This window comes from Panthera onca, chromosome E2 (assembly GCF_046562875.1).
Source record: "Panthera onca isolate mPanOnc1 chromosome E2, mPanOnc1 haplotype 2, whole genome shotgun sequence".
Taxonomy (NCBI): domain Eukaryota; kingdom Metazoa; phylum Chordata; class Mammalia; order Carnivora; family Felidae; genus Panthera; species Panthera onca.
The window spans coordinates 42,361,319-42,380,422 of NC_138353.1; the positions used below are offsets into that span (position 1 = coordinate 42,361,319).

Below are 19,104 nucleotides of genomic sequence, written 5' to 3' on the forward strand. Positions count from 1 at the left end.
CTGTCATTGCCACCTTCCCTGGCTCACTACAAAAGAAGGCAAGCCAGAGGCAGTTATCCTCTGCTATAGAAGAGCATGCACTCCCAGCCTTGCTCTGCCAGCTTCCTTTTCATTTTCAGGCCCCTTCTCAGCTCATTTTATGGTATTTTGACTGGACCTTGAATGAACTCAAATTGTTATCCAGGGCATCCCTTGACTGCCAATATTTATAGTTGGATTTGTATCAAAGTACAGAGTTGTAAAAATCCTAGAATTTCAGAGCCAGATGGGACCTTTAAGATTGTCATAGCCACCATTCTTTGAGAGCTTGTAACTTTGTGCCAGACACTAACCAAGGTACCATCTGGTGTTTTTGCCTGCCCAATGCATCCATTCCTTTTCCTGCTATATTGCCCTGTTGACAGCAATTCAGTGTCCACAGTTCAGGTATGAACAGATAACCTAAACATGGCCTATTAAAGTCAACCCCAGATTTTTGTGGGAGTATCAGGAAAGGGCAGTCCTCACCACTGGGGGGTGGGGGAGGGTAAGTCAATATGTGAATGAAGCTAAAACAGAAAAACAGAACCAAGAGACTGAGAGAGATAGAGAGACAGACAGACAGATTTCTGGTGTCAGTGCTTGAATACCTGGATCCAGCCATGCCTGAAGTCACTTACACATGCAGAGCTTTCAGTTAAATGAGCTAACACTTTCCCTTTTTTGTGTGAGCCAATTTTAATTGGGCTTCCATTACTTGAAACCAAAACAGGGGCGCCTGGGTGGCTCAGTCGGTTAAGCGGCTGACTTCAGCTCAGGTCATGATCTCGCGGCCCATGAGGGCTGTGAGTTTGAGCCCCGCGTCGGGCTCTGTGCTGACAGCTCAGAGCCTGGAGCCTGTTTCAGATTCTGTGTCTCCCTCTCTCTGACCCTCCCCTGTTCATGCTCTGTCTCTCTGTGTCTCAAAACTAAATAAATGTAAAAAAAAAAAAAAAATTAAAAAAAAAAACAAAACAAACCAAAACAGTCCTGACAGATACAAGTAGATGTCTTTGTCCTCAATTTATAGATTTAAAAACTGAGGGTGGCACCTGGGTGCCTCAATCGGTTAAGCGCCTGACTCTTGATTTCGGCTCAGGTCACAATCCCAGGGTTGTGGGATCAAGACCCAAGCTGGGCTCTGTGCTTGGCATGGAGTCTGCTTAAGATTCTCTCTCTCTCTCTCTCTCTCTCTCTCTCTCTCTCTCTCATTCTCTAATTAAAAAACAAAAACAAAAAACTGAGGAACCACCTAGCTCTGGGATCTTAGAGAAGTCACTAAAATCCTCCAACATCAGGTTGCTCTAACAAAGAATAAAGGGACTGAATTTCTTCAACTTCAGGACACCTTTGCTCTTCTGAAATCTTTCTCTCCGGGTCTATCTAGCCATATGCTCTTAAATGAGATGGCCACTTGTTCTGAATCCCAATTTTCTGAGCTGCAAAATAGGACATTAATTCCTTCCCTCCTTACCTTGAAGGCACTTGGGAGAGTCCAATGAGAAAGTGTTTAGAAAATTACTTTTACTAAAGCAAATGTTATATAGTGTCCATATTTGATGGATGACAAATCTCAAATCATACCAGACAACCATTCTCATCCCAAAGTGGCTCATGTCTCTTCCAAACAACTTTTAAAAGACTTTTTAAAAGAAAACTTAAGGAAGCACCTGCATGGCTCAGTCAGTGAAGCGTCCAACTTTGGCTCAGGTAATGATCTCATGGTTCATGAATTCAAACCCCGCGTTGGGCTCTGGGCTGGCAGCTCAGAGCCTGCTTCAGATCCTCTCTCTCTCTCTCTCTCTCTGCCTCACCTCCCCCACTTCTCCCTCTTCTCTCTTTCAAAATATAAACATTTTTAAACTTTATTTATTTTGAGAAAGAGAGAGATGAGAGAGCATGAGTGGGGGAAGGGCAGAGAGAGAGGGAGAGAGATTCCCAAGCAGGCTCCAAACAGCACAGAGCTCAATGCAGGGCTCAAACCCACAAACCCTGAGATCATGACCTGAGCCAAAGTCAGATGCTTAATCGAGCCTCTCAGGTGCCCCAATAAATAAGCATTTTTTAAAAAATGAAAAAAATAAAACTAAAAAAGGGGCACCAAGCTGCCTCAGTCAGTGGGGTATAAGTTTGAGCCCCTCATTGGGTGCAGAGATTACTTAAAAATAAAACCAATCAATCAATCAATAAAACTTAACAAGACCTTAAAACACTTTTATAAAGTGACTTCTCCACAGCATCTTATTGGCCAGAATCCAAGTCAGGCCAGATCCAAGTATACTAAGGGAGATGGCACCGGGTGAAGCTCTCTTTCAAATAACTCTTAGTCACTGTCACAGATCAAGTTCTCTAGAAAGTTTCGCTTGCAAGGTATTTATTAAAAAGTGCCCTTGGGATTAAATGTATTGCTAGCAAGGCCCGTGGGTGGTTCAGTCGGTTAGGCATCTGATCCTTGATTTTGGCTGAGGTCAAGATCTCATAGTCCGTGAGATTGAGCCCTGAGTTCAGTCTCCATGCTGGGCGTGGAGCCTGCTTAAGATTCTCTCTCTCGGGTGCCTGGCTGACTCAGTCTGTTGGCTCAGGTCATGATCTCACGAAAACCCCCGTCGGGCTCTGTGCTGGCAGGGTAGAGCCTGCTTGGAATTCTCTTTCCCTCTCTGCCCCTCTCTGACTTACTCTCATTCATGCACACTCTCTAGGTCTCTCTCAAAATAAATAAACACTAAAAAAAAAAAAAAAAAAAGATTCTCTCTCTTCCTCTCCCTCTGCCCCTCCCCTCTCAAAAATAATTAACTAATTACTTATTTATTTATTTAAAAAACCCAAAATGTGTTGATGGGAGAGGAAAAAAGTAGAATTGGGTAGAGGGAGAAGTCAAGCTACACTGCAGCCCAACAACAGCTTGAGGTGACTCCACAGAGAGCCCTGGAGCTCATGTGGCCCATCAGGATTGCTCTGCTGGGCCTTTATACTCCCATCACCAGTCATTGTTTTTTTGTTGTTGCTGTTTGTTTGTTAAAGTTTATTTATTTTGAGGAAGGAAGGGGCAGAGAGAGGGGGAAAGAGAGAACCTCAAGCAGGCTCCACAATGTCAGCACAGAGGCCCACCGGGGACTTGATCCCATGACCCTGGGATCATGACCTGAGCTGACATCAAGTCAGACACTTAACTGACTGAGCCACCCAGGCACCCCTCCCATCTCCAGTCATTGGATGTAAGCTGCCCAGAAAGGAAGACTTGAAGGTAGCTCTCTATAGCTCAGGGAACCCCAGAAAGGGGTGAGAGCAATCCCAGCTGCTAGGTAGCAGACCTTCAGTGAAGAGGGATCTAGGTGGCTCATCTGTGTCCATCTCAATCACCAACACTACTTAAGCTTCAAGGCATCCTGGGAGCTCCCCTGGGGCAGAAGGAGCAAGCTTTCCTAGCATCACGTGGGCTAGGGAAGCTACCAACTGTGGGGCACCTTTGAGGAGGCTAGGTCTGGTCTCCAGGTCAGGCATTGGTGTGGAGCAGTCATTCTCCCAGCAGTTCTCAGAGGCCTCTGAGCCCATGTTTAGTGAAAGAGCATGAATTTGCCTAGCTGAGAATGGGGAAAGAAGCAAGTTAGACAGCGGAGGTTAACCAGGGCTAGAACAGTCTGAAGCTGAGCTCCTTGCCTATTCATTCAGAAGTATCATCTAGAAGAAGAGAATTATTGTCTGCTTTATTAATTGCTCCGTTTGTGTTCCTAGAGGAAAGGCAGTCTGATGAGGAGGCTGTGGGCTAGTAATTCTGTCTGCCTACTTGCAAGACAAGTCAGGGAAACCCTGACTGTCAGGATGGTTTAGAGCTTGGGAAATTTGGGAAAGAACCTAAGAACAGTGCATGGTATCAAGGCATCATCAACATGGAGCAAAAAGGAGAGAAGGTAAAAGAGGATGCATTTGGATTCAAGAGTCAATAATGAGCCAGAAGTGAATGTTGAATTATTCAACCTCCTTTATTGATCCATTGATCTCTATCTGCAGGTCTTGGTTTATTCTTGGTTGGCATTTCCTGTGTCTGAGACACTGAGAAGAAAAATGGGGGGAGGAAGGATTTTTAAGACTCAGGAAGAGAGAAGAGGCAGTGCCAAAGAGAAATTTGACCAGCAACAAATATCAAGAATCTTAAAATACCCATACTTTTTGATATAGGGGTTCTGCTTCTGGATATTGACCCTAAAATCACTATCAAAAACATTAAGAAAAATCCTTAAGCACCACAATGTTCACAGAAGCCTATTTTATAACAGTAAATAATGGGAAACAACCTGAATAAATGCCCAACAATAGGAGATCAGCCAGGATGTCATTAGTTTTATATAATTACATGGGAAAATACTTATGCCATAGGTTAGGTAATAAAGGCCATTCAAAACTGTACCATAGAACATCATAACTACGTGCAGGGCACCTGGGTGGCTCAGTTGGTTTCGTTAGGTGTCTGACTCTTTTTTTTTTTTAATGTCTATTTATTTTTGAGATAGAGAGAGATAGAGCATGAACGGAAGAGGGTCAGAGAGAGAGGGAGACACAGAATCCGAAGCAGGCTCCAGGCTCTGAGCTGTCAGCACAGAGCCCAACGTAGGGCTCGAACTCACAGACTGCGAGATCATGACCTGAGCTGGAGTTGGAAGCTCAACCGACTGAGCCACCCAGGAGCCCCAAGGTGTCCGACTCTTGATATGGGTTCAGGTCCTGATCTCGTCATGAGATCAAGGCTCGAGTTGGGCTCTGCACTGATTCTCTCTCTCCCTCTCTCTCTGCCCCTCCCCTGCTTACGCTCCCTGTCTCGCTCTCAAAATAAATAACTAAAAAAAAAACCAAAAAAACCAGCATAGTTATGTGAAGAAACACAGCTGGAGAAAGGCCAAAGAAAATATACTTAAATGCATGTTTAATTATTAAAAAAATTTAAAAAAAAATTTTTTTTTGAGAGAGAGAGACAGACAGACAGAACATGAGCAGGGGACGGGCAGAGAGAGAGGGAGACACAGAATCTGAAGCAGGCTCCAGGCTCTGAGCTGTCAGCACAGAGCTCGATGCAGGGCTCGAACTTGAGAACCGTGAGATCATGACCTGAGCCGAAGTCAGACGCTTAACTGACTGAGCCACCCAGGCACCCTACTGTATATTTAATTATAATTAAATTACTGTTTTGAGGTGCTAAGACTATCTTCTTTTCCTATATTCCTATATTTCCTCAGTTTTCTACAAAAAATATGCACGAGTTTTAAATAATTAAAAAAATGTAAGGGTGAGGCAAAAGACACTCATATGAAGACTGCACAGTAGTAAAACGAACACAAATTAGTGGGGAGCCAAATCCTCCCAGGATGCTACTATGTCCTAGGTGTACTGGCCATCTCCTTGATGCATCATCGTATGGCCCAAATGATAGAGTAAGGGACACTGTGGAGTGGTCTATGGAGGACAATCAAAGGCCCCTGAACTTATATTCAAAGAAAAAATGTGAGTTATTGCAGCAGAGAAAGGGGAGGAAGTCATGTTAGATAGAGGGTATATACAGTAAAAGCAAAGGCACTGAGGCATGTGGGAAATGTAACAGGTCAGTATGGCTGGATTGCCACATACCACAGGGAGAAATGATGAGAGATGGGATTGGAAAGGAAAGGGAGTCATGAATGCTGGGCTGACAGTCCTTGCCTCTCTGCCATAGGCAAATGAGAGACTTGAGGGAGGGGCTCAGGGGAGGGGTGGTGCGGTTAGAGCTCACCACTGCCATTCTCTAGTCCCCTAGTCTTGTCTGTTTCCCATCACCCGCCAGAAACTTGGGAGAGCAGGGGAGGAGAAGGGGAGCAGTCCCAAACAGCCCTCCAAGACTGGTCAGCTAGGCCTCCTGACCCCAGCCTGGCCCTCTTCCCAGTACACAAGGCTCGGTCCCCATCCTCAGACACCCAGACAAACCCCTACGCCTCCCATGACAAAGAGGCTCCTTAGGCCCGGGCAAGATTTGCAAACGTCAAACTTGTAATTATAAGGATGAAATCATCTGGTTCCTTTTAAGCAAACGGGTTTATTGATCCCAACACTGAAGAAATGCTATTCTGGGGAAACTTACTCCTCTCAGTTTTCCTCTCCCAGTGGGATGGCTGAGCTGGTGGGGGAGGGTGGCAGGGGAGCTAAGAAGGGGAAGAACCTCCTGGGAGGGGAAATTCTTAAGGACCTAGGGGAGAGTTTTATGGTGTACTTAAATTATATCTCAAAAAAAAATTCTTTAGGGCCCAGAAAACTGTCTCAATTAGGCAGATGACACACTCACCCCAGACTTAGGCACATCTCCATCCCCAGACTAGAAGCTAGGTAGAGCTGGGGCTTTAGGAACTGTGCCAACCATTAATTTCCCTTCTCTCTCACCCCCATCAAGTCTCATTTGTGACTCCAGATCCTATTTGTTTCAAGATGGCACAATATTTCCCTAGTAACTGAAGGGAAACTGTTTCCTTAGAAAAAAATACACTAGAGGCTCAGGGGTGTGGGAAGACCCCACCCTCTCTTTGAGGAGACGCAGATGTGGGGAGCTGCTGACACCATACCTAGATAAAGCCATACTTTCTGCTGGACTTAGGGAGAAAGGATGTCTAGGCCTTGACCTTCCAAGCCAAGGAAAGACAAACAATTGGGCTCAGGGGCAGGAATGTAAAACCATCAAGGGCAAGGAACTGATTCTGCCATAAGGCCATGATAGGATTCCTTCATTCTACCTGTTGGGGACCCTTTGGAGCATGGCAGGGTGCTTGAGAAGGAAGGGCCTTGGCCGCAACTCTGCATGAGCTGGCAGTTCAGCTAGAGAGACAAGCAGGGCTTTTGGCATCTTCACCAGCAGATGCCTTAGGCTGGAATAGTTAAGAGCACAGACCTGGGATTGCCAGCACCCCTCTGCCCCCTCCCCCCCGTGCCTCAGTTTTTCTTCATCTGTAGAATAGAGTCAATAATACCAAACTTGCAGGATTATAGTAAGGAGTAAATGAAGATGATATACCCCAATGCCATTTTGTTATCTCTGATGGGTCAAGGTCTTGTCATTGTCCTGTGGTCACTTATTTACATTTTCAGACTTTCTATTTCTTCATCTGTCAGATTGGGACAAGAAGACTTGTCTTGGAAAGTGGTTCTCTGAATGAACTTTGAGATAAGGGACATAAAAACACCTAGCTCACAGCTTCGCAGTTGGGTCAAACAATTGAGGGTTCCCATCCCCTGCTCAGTGTTACTATGCATTTTCTGTCCACCCATTCAAGATTGGTCAGGGAGTCCTATAGGAGCAGCTGCTCCAGGAAGACAGGGAAGAAGAGGCCCTAGGCTGGCTGAATCCTCAGGAAAGGAAGACTCCAAGCAGCAGGGCTTCAGAGAGAATTCAGCTAGGTTTGGGGAGTGGGAAGGGTGTTTCTAGGCAAAGAACAGATACACACAGTCCACAGTTGGATCCTATTAGAGCTGGTTCTTAGCAAACATCTCCATGGGGTAGTGCCTGGACCAATCCATACCGAGCTGGACAGAAACATAGAGTTAAACATACCTAAATTTCACATGGGTGAAATTTGCCTTTATTAATTTCCTTTAATGTAACTTTTTTAAATAAGTGAAAATTTTTTTCACAAGAAAAAAAGGCATACAGAGGTCAGCCGAGGAGATGGCCTCCTTCAGCCTGCGGCTTGTTTCCCAGGCGTCCTGGCTGGTTGGATGCCAGACAATGCCGAGTGGGTTATCCTGTGGCCTGGAGTTGCCAAAGGCTGTCTGTGGTGCTGCTGTTCTGGATCTGCCTCGCAGGCTTTCTCATCCCTTTCCCTCAAGACATCACTCCCTACCCCCATGAGGCTGACAATTTGTGTACTCTGTCCTGCTCTGTACTCCCACCCTCCGCCAAGATCAGCTGTAGGTCTATGAGCCCTACCTGGACCCATTGTGGAGTAAGAGTGCTGCCTTGTGGATCATTCTTTAGAGACAGAAATGGAAAGTTTTATACTAAAGTATACCTAAATGACTATGATGGCGCTGAATGGTGCAACATGGGATATACTCTTTTCCTACCATAGAGGCTGACCCCCAAAACTCTGCTCCCCTGACCACTGGCCTTCAGACAGTCCTGTTGACTGGTACCAAAGTCATCGTTTGCCTCTCATTTAGACAATGGCTGCATTGTCCTAGCGTCCGAAGGTCTTTGCTGGACTGGAAAGACTTAAAGCAGAGGTGGCAGATGGATGAAAGCTTCTGTTTCTTGTGGCTTAATTCTACTTCTACCTTGGTGCCTTGGAGTGGATGCTGCCTCAACCACCTCTCAACATAAGATGCAGATGTTTTAAGTTTTGCCTACACTTTTCCTATGATGATTTGGAGCTCCCCCTCCAGTTTCACCAGAACCTTTAGGCAGCAAAATAAAAATGGCAACCTTGGGGCACCTGGGTGGCTCAGTTGGTTAAGTGTCTGACTCTTGATTTCAGCTCAGGTCATGATCTCATGGTTTGTGAGATTAAGCCCCTGAGTCAGCCTCTGCGCTGACAGCGAGGAGCCTGCTTGGAGTTCTCTCTCTCCCTCTCTCTCTCTGCCCCTCCCGAGCTCTCTCTTTCTTTCCCTTTCAAAACAATAAACATTTTTAAAAATGGCATCTTTTGCCAGCTGTAGCTGATACAAACTGCTCAGTAGGCCCACAATGCACTTTCACTCCTTCCTTTTGGAGAAACTGCTCTTCCCTTCTTTCAACTCATCAGGGTCTATCTGAAGCTGCCCATTCCAGGCCTCTAACAGTCCTGATGGGAAAGCCCGTGTAATAAGCTGACCAATGTCATCATGTCAGCCTGGACATGGTGATTTGGTAGAGGGGAGAGTATGTGACTCAGACTGGGCCAAAGTCCTTCCCAGAAATATGACTTAGAAATGGAGAAGTAGCTGCTCCCATCCTTTGCCAGGAAATGAATGGCACTGAAGAGAGCATGAGAAAGTTAAACAGTGACAAGAAATGGAGAAATAGAAAAGAAAAAGAGACTATCTATCCCTCTCTTTGATTTATTTACTTAAAATAAAACGGTCCCTTTGTACCTTTAAGTTTACTTGAATTGGGTTTTTGTCACTTGCAACTGAAAGAGACTTGAGGGAAGAATCTGAGATAGATGGAGGCCCATCTGTATCTATACCCTTTCTATTTGTGCACACTCATATATTCACACAGGTTTGCTGTGGGCCAGGGAAGCATGCCCTTGGAAAGAGTTGATTCTATGTTTGCTATTCAGAAAGTGTGTTTGTTAAAACCACTAACCTACAGGTTCCACTCTACTGAAAACTCCCTTCCTGACCTTGGGAAATTGATTAATCTCTGGACCTCAGTTAGGGTGACCTACCATCCTTGTTTGCCAGGGACACAGTGGTTTCCTAGGACATGGAACTTTCATTGTTAAAACCAGGATCGTGTCTGGAAAAGCTGGACAGTTGGTTACCCTAGCTCACTTCCATATCTGTAAAACTGAGATTAAACGAGACAGGGTTAGGAAATTCTGCCCCACCCTGCATTCAGGTCTACATTGCCAATTGCCCTCAACACTTATTCTTGCGAGTTTTAAATTTGCAATATGGCCAGCTACTATCAATCAGAGTTGGCACCTATTTGCCATCTTTTTTTTTCCTTTATTTATTTTGAGAGAGAGAGAGAGAGAGAGAGAGAGAGGGAGAGACTCCCAAGCAGGTTCCAGGCTGACAGCTTGAAGCCCAAACTCACCAACTTTAAGATCGTTACCTGAGCAGAAATCAAGAGTCGGACGCTTAACTGACTGAGCCACTCAGGCACCCTGTATTTGCAATCTCTGCACTGAATTTTTGGCTAGCTGGAATTTTAAGGATCAGAATTTATCGAGGACCAACTCTGAGTCAGGCTCTGCCATAAATCCCATGTAAGACTCTCTCCAGCTTGGGCTAAATAACTTGCCTATAACTTGTGAATCTTTTTTAGGGCTTGACTGCACATTTGCGTAAATATATGGGCTGGCCTTAGGTTATATAATTCAACTTTTCTTCTTTAGAAACTTAAATTTACTGGGTGCTCATTATGTGTTAGACCTACATAAAGACTCTCAACGCCAACACTGAGAGCTTGTGAGTGTCTGCATTTTGCGAACAGGCAAACTGAGGCTTAGCATCCAGTGCTTGTGTAAGGTTTGTGTAAGCAGTGGAGTGAAATCCCAGCTAAGGCCTGACTCCCACCAGCTCAGACCTTTCCACCATGATGCGGATTCAGCGAGATTCTCTGCTTTGTTTCCACCTTTAATCTTTGATAGGCACAGTCTACACCCCTCCCTGTCGGTTTTCGGACACAAAGTCCCCAAGGACTTAAGTTTCCTCACTCACGTTCAGGTGACAATCTGGGGTCACTCCAAGCAGCTGAGAAGCCCCAAAGTTTCATACAGTCGACAGAAAGGAACCGCGCGAGCGGCTCCCTCTCTCCAAGGTCCGGGCAGATGTCCGCAGAGCAGTTCCACACAGAGGAAACCGCGGGCCCGCAAGGGTGAGAAGGCCGCACCTCTGGCTCGCTGCAGTCCAGCCGCCCCGCAAGCGGGTGGGCGGCGCATGCGCGGCTCCGGTCGCAGAGTTGTGAATGGTGCGTTTTGTTTGCCGGAGTTTGGGGCGGGCGGGCGCACGAGGAGGAGGGGTGGGGCCGACCGGGGCGGGGCGGACGGGCGGGCTTGCGAGGTGGGCGGCGAGAGGAAGTGGCGGCGGCGGCGGCCAGGGGCGGCGAGTGCTGGCTCGGCGCGGGCGGTAGGCAACGGCTAAGGCGGCGGCGGCGTGGGCTGGGCTCGAGCGGGCGGCGGCACCTCAGACTCCCGGGAGCTGGAGCCCACGCGGGCGGGCGCCTGAAACAAAGGGAAGCGAGAGTCAGGGCGCCGCGGGTGGGCGGTCAGTCGGTCAGCGCGGAGCCGGCCAGCGGGTGCCGCGCAAGTCCGGAGCCCGGCCGGCCGGCGCGGCCTCAGGGCGGGAAGATGCCGCGCGTCGTGCCTGACCAGAGAAGCAAGTTCGAGAACGAGGAGTTCTTCAGGAAGCTGAGCCGCGAATGCGAGGTGAGGCAGACAGGCGGCGCGGAGGCCGCGGCGCGCCCCGAGTGGGCCCGGGCAGAGAAAAGTTTGGGTGGCGCGCCCGCAGAGGGGCAATCTCGCCGGGGCAGCCGCCTGCCCGCAGACTCTGCTTGTCCTTATCTGCGCCGCGCGGGGCGGGCGGGCGCGTAGGCGGCGGTCGCGGATTTGGCTCCTGATTTCGGGTCGTCTCTGCCTTGCAGATTAAGTACACGGGCTTCAGGGACCGGCCCCACGAGGAGCGCCAGGCGCGCTTCCAGAACGCCTGCCGCGACGGCCGCTCGGAAATCGTAAGTCGGCGGGGCAAGGGAACGGGGGGCTCAGGGCGCGGGGACCGAGGCGCGCGCGGGTCACTTGTTGCGCGGGGGCCGCCGCGGCCCAGGCCGGTTCCGGACGGCGCCGCGGATACCGCGGCTCCCGGAACTGAGCGGGCGCCGTCTCACTTCCTACTCGGGATTCAAAATGAGAAACAAGACACTGGCGGGCCGCGTCCTCGCGGGGAGACGCTTCCCTGTGGCCCTCTGCGGGTCGGTTATGTTTCCCAGGCACGACTCGACAGTTTGCCGCGTGTGGAACTCACACCGGAGCCCAACTGTACAAGGAAAGCTCATTGTACAGGCTGTGACACTGATAAAGGGTTTGGCGTGTTTGTACGGAAGAAAACACCCATTCGGAAAAAGAATTCGGCTTCATTCAAAGATCTGATTCCTGGACGATAGTTTGTTTCTAAGACGCGGGATTTGTTGGTAAATCTGTAGGTGAAGCTGTTTCACTCCCATTATAGCTTACAATAAATCTTTATGCCAGTTATCTATTGTCTTAGTAGAGGGGGAAAAGCCCTAAAGAATGAGCCATCTTAGAATGAATGTTAAGCCTCGGGAGAATCAGAAAGAAACCATTGTCTTTCTTCAAACCTGAAAAACATACCCTGTTTAGTGCTGGAGTTCCCAAAGAATTGCATGGATTTGCGAAACCCACAGGTGATTTGAGGCCATGTTTTAGGTGGTAGATTTAGTGCTTCGCGTCCACCAAACCTTCAGGTGTCTCATGTTTTGGGTTGTCCTATTGGAGGTGCTAATGAGGAGGCAGTGAAGAAGCCAAAGAGTAAGTAGGAAGAAGCTAAAAAAAAAAGAGATCGATAATTAATTAAAAAAATTAAAAAGTTGAAATACTGTGTAATGGAATCCAGTTATCTGCTCTGAACTGGACCCATTTGCATTTGCAGAGACTTGAAGCCAGGGTGCAGTTTGAATTCGGGTTAACAATAGGAAGACATGTTGAAACATTAACTTCTCCCCTCTCCTTTAGACGATATACTTTATTGAGATACAATTCACATGCCATGAAATTCACCCTTTTCATCACCTAAATCAACTTTGTTTTTAAAGAATATTTAAAATGAATATTTTGCTATTTAAAATGAAGGCTTTTTCGAATTCTTTTACAGGTAATGTGAAAGGTACTGGCTAAATTTATTAGGAGCTCTAGAATATTTGGTCATTAGTGAATGTTATGAAAGAAAATCTCTAGCTTTTAGCCCACTTCCAAGATTCTTGAGTAGTTATAATTATGTGATTAAAATGCCTAAGACATATTTTCGGTTTTGGCACTGAGTAGTAGAAGAATCATTCATTAGTTGGTCCGGTGATTGTATCATCCTTTGTCTGGGTTTCCTTTTGCAAAAGGTGGATGGTATACCTAACCAGTGGATTTCCTGGAGTTAATTGATGTAAGTGTGAAAGATAAGGCACAAAGTACTGTCATGATTTTTTAGAGCTGAGGGTTTTTTTTTTTTGGAAACCTAGTGAAGCATAGCTATTAGGGTGTTTTCTGTCATATCAGAGACTTTGCTGTATTTAATTATGAATTGGGAGTATAATTTAACCCACAGTATATCTGAATTGCTGTATTGTAGTATTATAAATAGTTGCTTGTATTTACCATATATTTCTTCCAGGGATAAATCAGACAAACATTCTAGGCCTTCTTCTCTTCCAAATATCTGGTCTGCAAATTTTAATAAGTTCTTAATATCTGACAAGTATTAAAAGTTAAAGGGTAGATTGAATTCCGTATAAGATGTACACTTAAGGTAACATGCATGTCTTAATTCATTGAATAATGTAACTATTTGTATTTGGGAAGGAATTTCACATTCCCCCTCTGTATAGTACCCCCCTCCCCCCCGGCCTTAATTCAGTATTCTCCACGTTTAAGTAATGAGGTCCCTAGCTCCTAGAGGGTGGAGACCACATTAATTCTGTGGTGTATGCATTAATATACTCCCCCCTAAACAGGTACTTGGCACAATGCCTTTTGTATCATAGGTACTTGATTAATTGAATTTAGAGGTTACCTAATATAATGTCTAAAATTTATTTTTTTTACTTAGGAAATGTGTGGCTTTTATTTATTTGGTTGTGGAAAGTAGGTGTGGAAAAGGCATTATTTTGCCTGTGTTTTGACAGCAGCTATGTATAGTATATAGGCATAGTTTCCAAAACTATTACCAACCTTCCCTCTCCTCTTATTCTTTTAATTTTGAACATCTCCTTAGTGTGTCACTGAAGTTAATGAATTTATTTTGTATTTAGATAGATGTGATTATAACTATAAAACTTACTAGACTCCATATCATAGCATGAATAAAACTGATTATGGGTGAGGGGTAGAATCTGTTGGGTAAAGTCTGATTTATTCCTGGTAAGTTCTTATTGTGGTAAGAGTGTTGGAGAAGTCTTCAACGCCAATGATTAATAAAAGAGAAGAATACTTAGGACAGGTATGGTGACTACTCTGACAGCAGTAAAAATTATATTTTTAATCCTGATGATGGCAGGATAAAGGTATGTTGGATCAACACAAGGGGTGTTATTTTCTAATTTGTGAAATCTGTAAAATAATCGCCGGGACAACCTGGAAATCTTATATATAGTCAGTGATAACATTGTAGCATTTTTATGTTTTTGAACCAATTTTCCCAGTTATGTGTGCATAGATATTCCATTAAAAAAGAGTTCTGTGGTCAAATAAATTCGTGAAATGCTATTCTAGAATGATCTGTTTTTTACCACTTCTCTCTGAAAGAGGGATCTTGATGAGATAATGGGCATGAAGTGATGAAGCAGGAAATCTCTTCTGAGGTTGGTCTTCAGACAGGAGGTGAGGTAATAAGATCTGTAGACTGTCTTTACTTAGCACTGAGCTGATTTGGGGTACACTGCGGGTGGAAGGATTTGTTTACTAGGTGAATACTAAAGAAACACGCCTGGGGATTTGGACACAAGGCATTCATTGATGGGCTGCATCGCTTATCTGCCTGCCACCACTCCACTCTGAGAATTTATTATCTGAGGCTGAAAAAGTTAGCTCTCTTATCCGGTTCCAAATGATTTCTCTTAGGTTATTTAGTAAATACTTAAATAGCATTTACTTGGTACTATTGTAAGTATTTTACAAATATTAATTACTGGAGAAACCAAGGTACAGCTAAGTCACTTAATTCAGCCTAGGCAGTTTGCCTTCTAGAGTCTGCTTTTCTTTTGAACCCTAGGTTCGTTTCACTCCATTTGATTGTTTTTTTAAACTTGGTTTTATTAATGGGGGAAGATTTTTATTTTAAGGTTAATGTTGTAATATTGTTGTTTGTTCAGTCCCTATTCACATAAAATATTTGCCACAAGAAAGAGTATCCAGATGATTAGGGAAATACTATCAAAAATATCTGTAGAGATTTAGTAATTATGTTGACAGTTGTACCTGAAGTACCAATAATAGAAATAGGGAATAAATTTTTACCTCTAAAGAATCTAAGCTATAAATTCTCAGGGGTACTAGCAGGTAGCTGACTCAGCCAGTGGCTTTAAACAAATTACCCCAGATGTGAACCCCTTGCTTTTTCAGATGAAGATTCCTTGATGGGAAACACAAAGTATGTTGTAGAACTTTAATTAGTAAAATAAAACAAAAACGTTCTCTCGTTTCAACAAAGAAAGAAGAGTTTACATTGAGATGATTAAAAATGTTTGTTTTTTTTTCAAAATGTTTTTTACTTATTTCTTTCTCTCTGAATTTCCCTTGGGAAGAGGGACGCCGTTATTTCCATTTTTTACTTGGAGGAAATATAAATCGCTTAGGGGCTACACAGAATACTTTATTGAAATGGTTTTAGATTGTTCCATATGTTGAACCATGCATCCAAATCTTATTATAAATATTAGATGAATGCTCGTTTGTATAGTCATATCCAGTTCTCCTAAAATTTTTCGAAAATGCATATTTTTTAAATCACCTAAGGTTGTAGCCAGATGAGAAGTTCATCACATCATATGCTAATGTATTTATCCGAAGAGACAGTCGCGAGCATTTTTAACCTGAGCTTTAAAGCATAGTGTTTCATTGAGCAAGGGAAATCAAGAGAAATTAAAATGTCTCCATTTATACAACTTTAAATTGTGGTATGCTTTAAAATTCAAAATGTTTAGATCTTCAGTGTTTTTCACATTTAAAAATAGAAGTTTTTAAATTCAAGGAGATGGCTTCTGGTTAGACATTAGCAATGCAAGATCCTAACGTCAGCAAAAAATGACCTGAAAGAAAGTATTGATTCCATGTCTGATTTTATATTTAAGCAGCCAATGGCAAATGTCCTCAAAATGGAATCAGATGTTTGTAACTTAATACTTAAGAAAAATGATGAGTGTGTGTTTTTTACTTTTAAGTATTCTCGGTGCTGCCTGGCTTAAGACAGAAACTGATGTAAAAATAAATGACTGCCTGCATAATTTATGTAATGTCCTGCTCCTGATCCTGTTTGTATTGATTTTTCTAAAAGGCTTTTGTGGCCACAGGAACCAATCTATCTCTCCAGTTTTTTCCGGCCAGCTGGCAGGGAGAACAACGACAGACACCTAGCCGGGAGTATGTGGACTTAGAAAGAGAAGCAGGCAAGGTAGGAAACATTTCTTTGCAATTTGAAATACTGTGGATTGTTGTATTAGAGATTATCGGAAGATTTACAGTTTAATGAAGAGATCACAGGTGTGATTATATAGGCATATGGTTAGATTTGTTTTCATGTTATAAGAATGTAGTACAATTTTAAAAATTGCTGTCAAATTTTTTATGTGATTTTATAACTAATTTCATGTACATGATATTCATCATAGAAACTTCTAGCCCTTAAAGATGAGTAGTGTGCTTTCTTACGTGTAACATATAACACTTAATTCCTTTAAAAGTGTTAACAGGAATTTTTTGTTTTACTAACCTAGGTGACTACCATGCTATAAAAAAATAAAAAGAAGAGAAAAATGGGAAAAGCCATAAAATGTAATAATATTTAGAATTACCTCATGGGTAACTTTCTACTTCTGTTACTACTTCAAGTTTAATTTTGATAAGAACAGTGAAAACTTTAACCTGGAAATAATGTTTTTATTTTGAGGAAAAGCTGGGAAAATAAATCAATGCCTTAAATTTTTTATGGTGGAAGTTTAGTTTGAAGCTGTAAAATGTGTAAGCTGAGAGCTCTATTAAATTCTGGTTTAAATGTATGACATTTTGTTGAAATTTTACTGAATAATATCTCGGATTGGTTCATCTTTTTATGTAGAAGTTGACTCTTATTGAAATAAAATATTTAAAGAGAAATATTTTTTGGCTTCATTTTATACTCAGTATTTCTTGGATTTCCTTTACAGTGTGTTTCCATACCTGTTTTTATCAACTTGCTCAATTTTTTAAGTGTCGTCATGAATAGCATATCCTGTCACTTTATTTGCAAAACATAATACATATTGTAATTCAAAGATCTTTGTATTAGCTTGTATTAGGAAAAAGATTTCTGGTTTTGTGTATGTATAATGAAGAATTTTTTGTTTTAATCTTATGAAATAAGGTTTGATTTTTTTGTGGGTGATGAACCAACTAGTCTTTGGAAAGTGAGAGGGAAAATAGATTACAGAATTTTTAGAATGAGTAATAAGTAATTTGCTTTCCTATGTATTAGCTTGCTTGCTTGCAAGATTACAAGCATATGATCCAAGTTTTACTATCTTGTAATTCTTGTATATAAGGAAGAAGTTGGGAAGTCATTGTAGGATTATTGCTTTTTTGGTCTGTTTTTGTGTGTGTAAGTGTAACTCAATGAAGAAGTTATTTTTTTCTTGTTCAAAACACTTTTTTTAAAAAAAAAATTTTTTTTTAACATTTTTTATTTATTTTTGAGACAGAGAGAGACAGAGCATGAACGGGAGAGGGGCAGAGAGAGAGGGAGACACAGAATCGGAAGCAGGCTCCAGGCTCTGAGCCATCAGCCCAGAGCCCGACGCTGGGCTCGAACTCACTGACCGCGAGATCGTGACCTGAGCTGAAGTCGGACGCTTAACCGACTGAGCCACCCAGGCGCCCCTCAAAACGCTTTTTTTAATGCTAATTTATTTTGAGAGAGAGACAGAACGCAAGCAGGGGAGGGGCAGAGAGAGAGAGGGAGAGAGAAAATCCCAAACAGGCTCCACACTCAGTGTGGAGCCCGATGTTGGGCTCAATCTCAGGACTGTGTGATCATGACCTGAGCCGAAATCAAGAGTCAGGCACTTAACTGACTGGGCCACTCAGGTACCCCCAAAACACTTTTTTAATGTTTGTTTAACATGGTAGCTCAGATACTACAGATGGAAACCAAAAAAAGCTTTTTATTCACCTTTGATGCTAAACTTCAGAATGGACATCTCACAGTTACCCAAGTCTTCCTGTATTTAATAACTAATAAATGGGTGTTAACTCTACTAGAAAGTATGTTTGCTTAAATTAATTTATTGGTAACTGTTTACCAGATTGAAGTCCACATTCTTGGACTTAAGCCATTGATATGTTTTCAGTTACATGACCAATAGTAACAAAAATGTCGTATGGCTATTGTAGCATTTGGGGGATGTGTTTTCAGATATACCTGGAAAATTGATAGAACTGATGCAAGTTATCAGGAAACTTATATTTTATTAACATTTGTTTTAGAAGTTTTTTTCTGTTAAAGGGCACATATCAAATATTTTCAATTTTGCAAGCATATGGACTCTATTGCAGCTGCTCAAGTCAGTTGTTATAGTGGAAAAGGAGCCATAGACAATATGTAAACAAATGAGTGTGGCTGTATCCCAAGAGTAGTAACAGTGGCAAATTCAGTATCTTTCCCACAGATTTAAATCTATAAATGTTTATACGTAGATCATGTACTTTTTAAATATACTTTTCAACACCTGTAGTGTACCAATAGAATCCAGAAGGAAAAAACATGTTAAGGCACAAAAAACAAAAGTAAGAAACTACTACTATATTGCTCCATTCCAGTGGGATAAAGTATACCAGTGAATTTAGAGAAAAGATACTGACCCATGTTTTCTCAACCATGGAGCTCAAACTATGGGGTCTCTTATTTTTCTTATTCCTTTTTTATGGTCTCCTGATAACCATTAGCTTTTAAATCTGTCCCCATAGGATTAGGACTAGGACTAGAAGCAAAGAAAAATGGAAGTAATTTCCCCCCATGTTAATTATTTGCCTCTGCTTTTTATATTGGATCGCAGATCAGTGTCTTCTACAAATTCTCAGCCTAGTCACCTCCTCAAGCAGCTTAGTTCTCTTCCCATTCACACCCAACTTTGAGAAAACTATGGTCAAGGTTTGGAGTTAGGCATATTTGAGGAGTTAAGTCCTGGCTTCATTTAGAAGTGTGTATCTTTGCACAATTTATTTAACCTTTATGGTCCTCAATTATAACATGAGGTTAATGCGTACTTCCCAAGGTTGCCCTAGTGATTAAATAAAATAGTGTATATAAAGTACTTAGCCCGGTACCTGACAGAGGAGTTCATTCATTCAGAATGTACTTGTTTTACATCTGTTGTGTATACTAGGCACTGTCCTAGGCGCTTAAGATGCATCAGTGAACAAAATAAAGATCCTGCCCTGGGTGTTGTTTTATGGAAGG

General features: G+C 43.0%; 1 protein-coding gene and 1 long non-coding RNA gene across 5 annotated transcripts in view; one reads left to right on the plus strand and one right to left on the minus strand.

Annotated features, from left to right (window-relative positions):
• The window catches only part of LOC132690297 (uncharacterized), a 43,840-nt gene extending 33,079 nt beyond the window's left edge, over positions 1-10,761 (minus strand). For all 3 annotated transcript variants that reach the window (XR_009615331.3, XR_013552505.2, XR_013552504.2), the window contains exon 1: positions 10,396-10,761. This is a non-coding gene — a long non-coding RNA (uncharacterized LOC132690297). The remainder of the gene's footprint in view (positions 1-10,395) is intronic.
• Positions 10,762-10,849: 88 nt separating this feature from the next.
• Positions 10,850-19,104, plus strand: part of CBFB (core-binding factor subunit beta) — a 55,920-nt gene continuing 47,665 nt past the window's right edge. For both annotated transcript variants that reach the window (XM_060650560.2, XM_060650559.2), the window contains exons 1-3: positions 10,850-11,102; positions 11,318-11,404; positions 15,949-16,065. In XM_060650560.2, the coding sequence (XP_060506543.1) occupies positions 11,025-11,102; positions 11,318-11,404; positions 15,949-16,065 (282 nt within the window). In that variant the 5' untranslated portion in view covers positions 10,850-11,024. The remainder of the gene's footprint in view (positions 11,103-11,317; positions 11,405-15,948; positions 16,066-19,104) is intronic.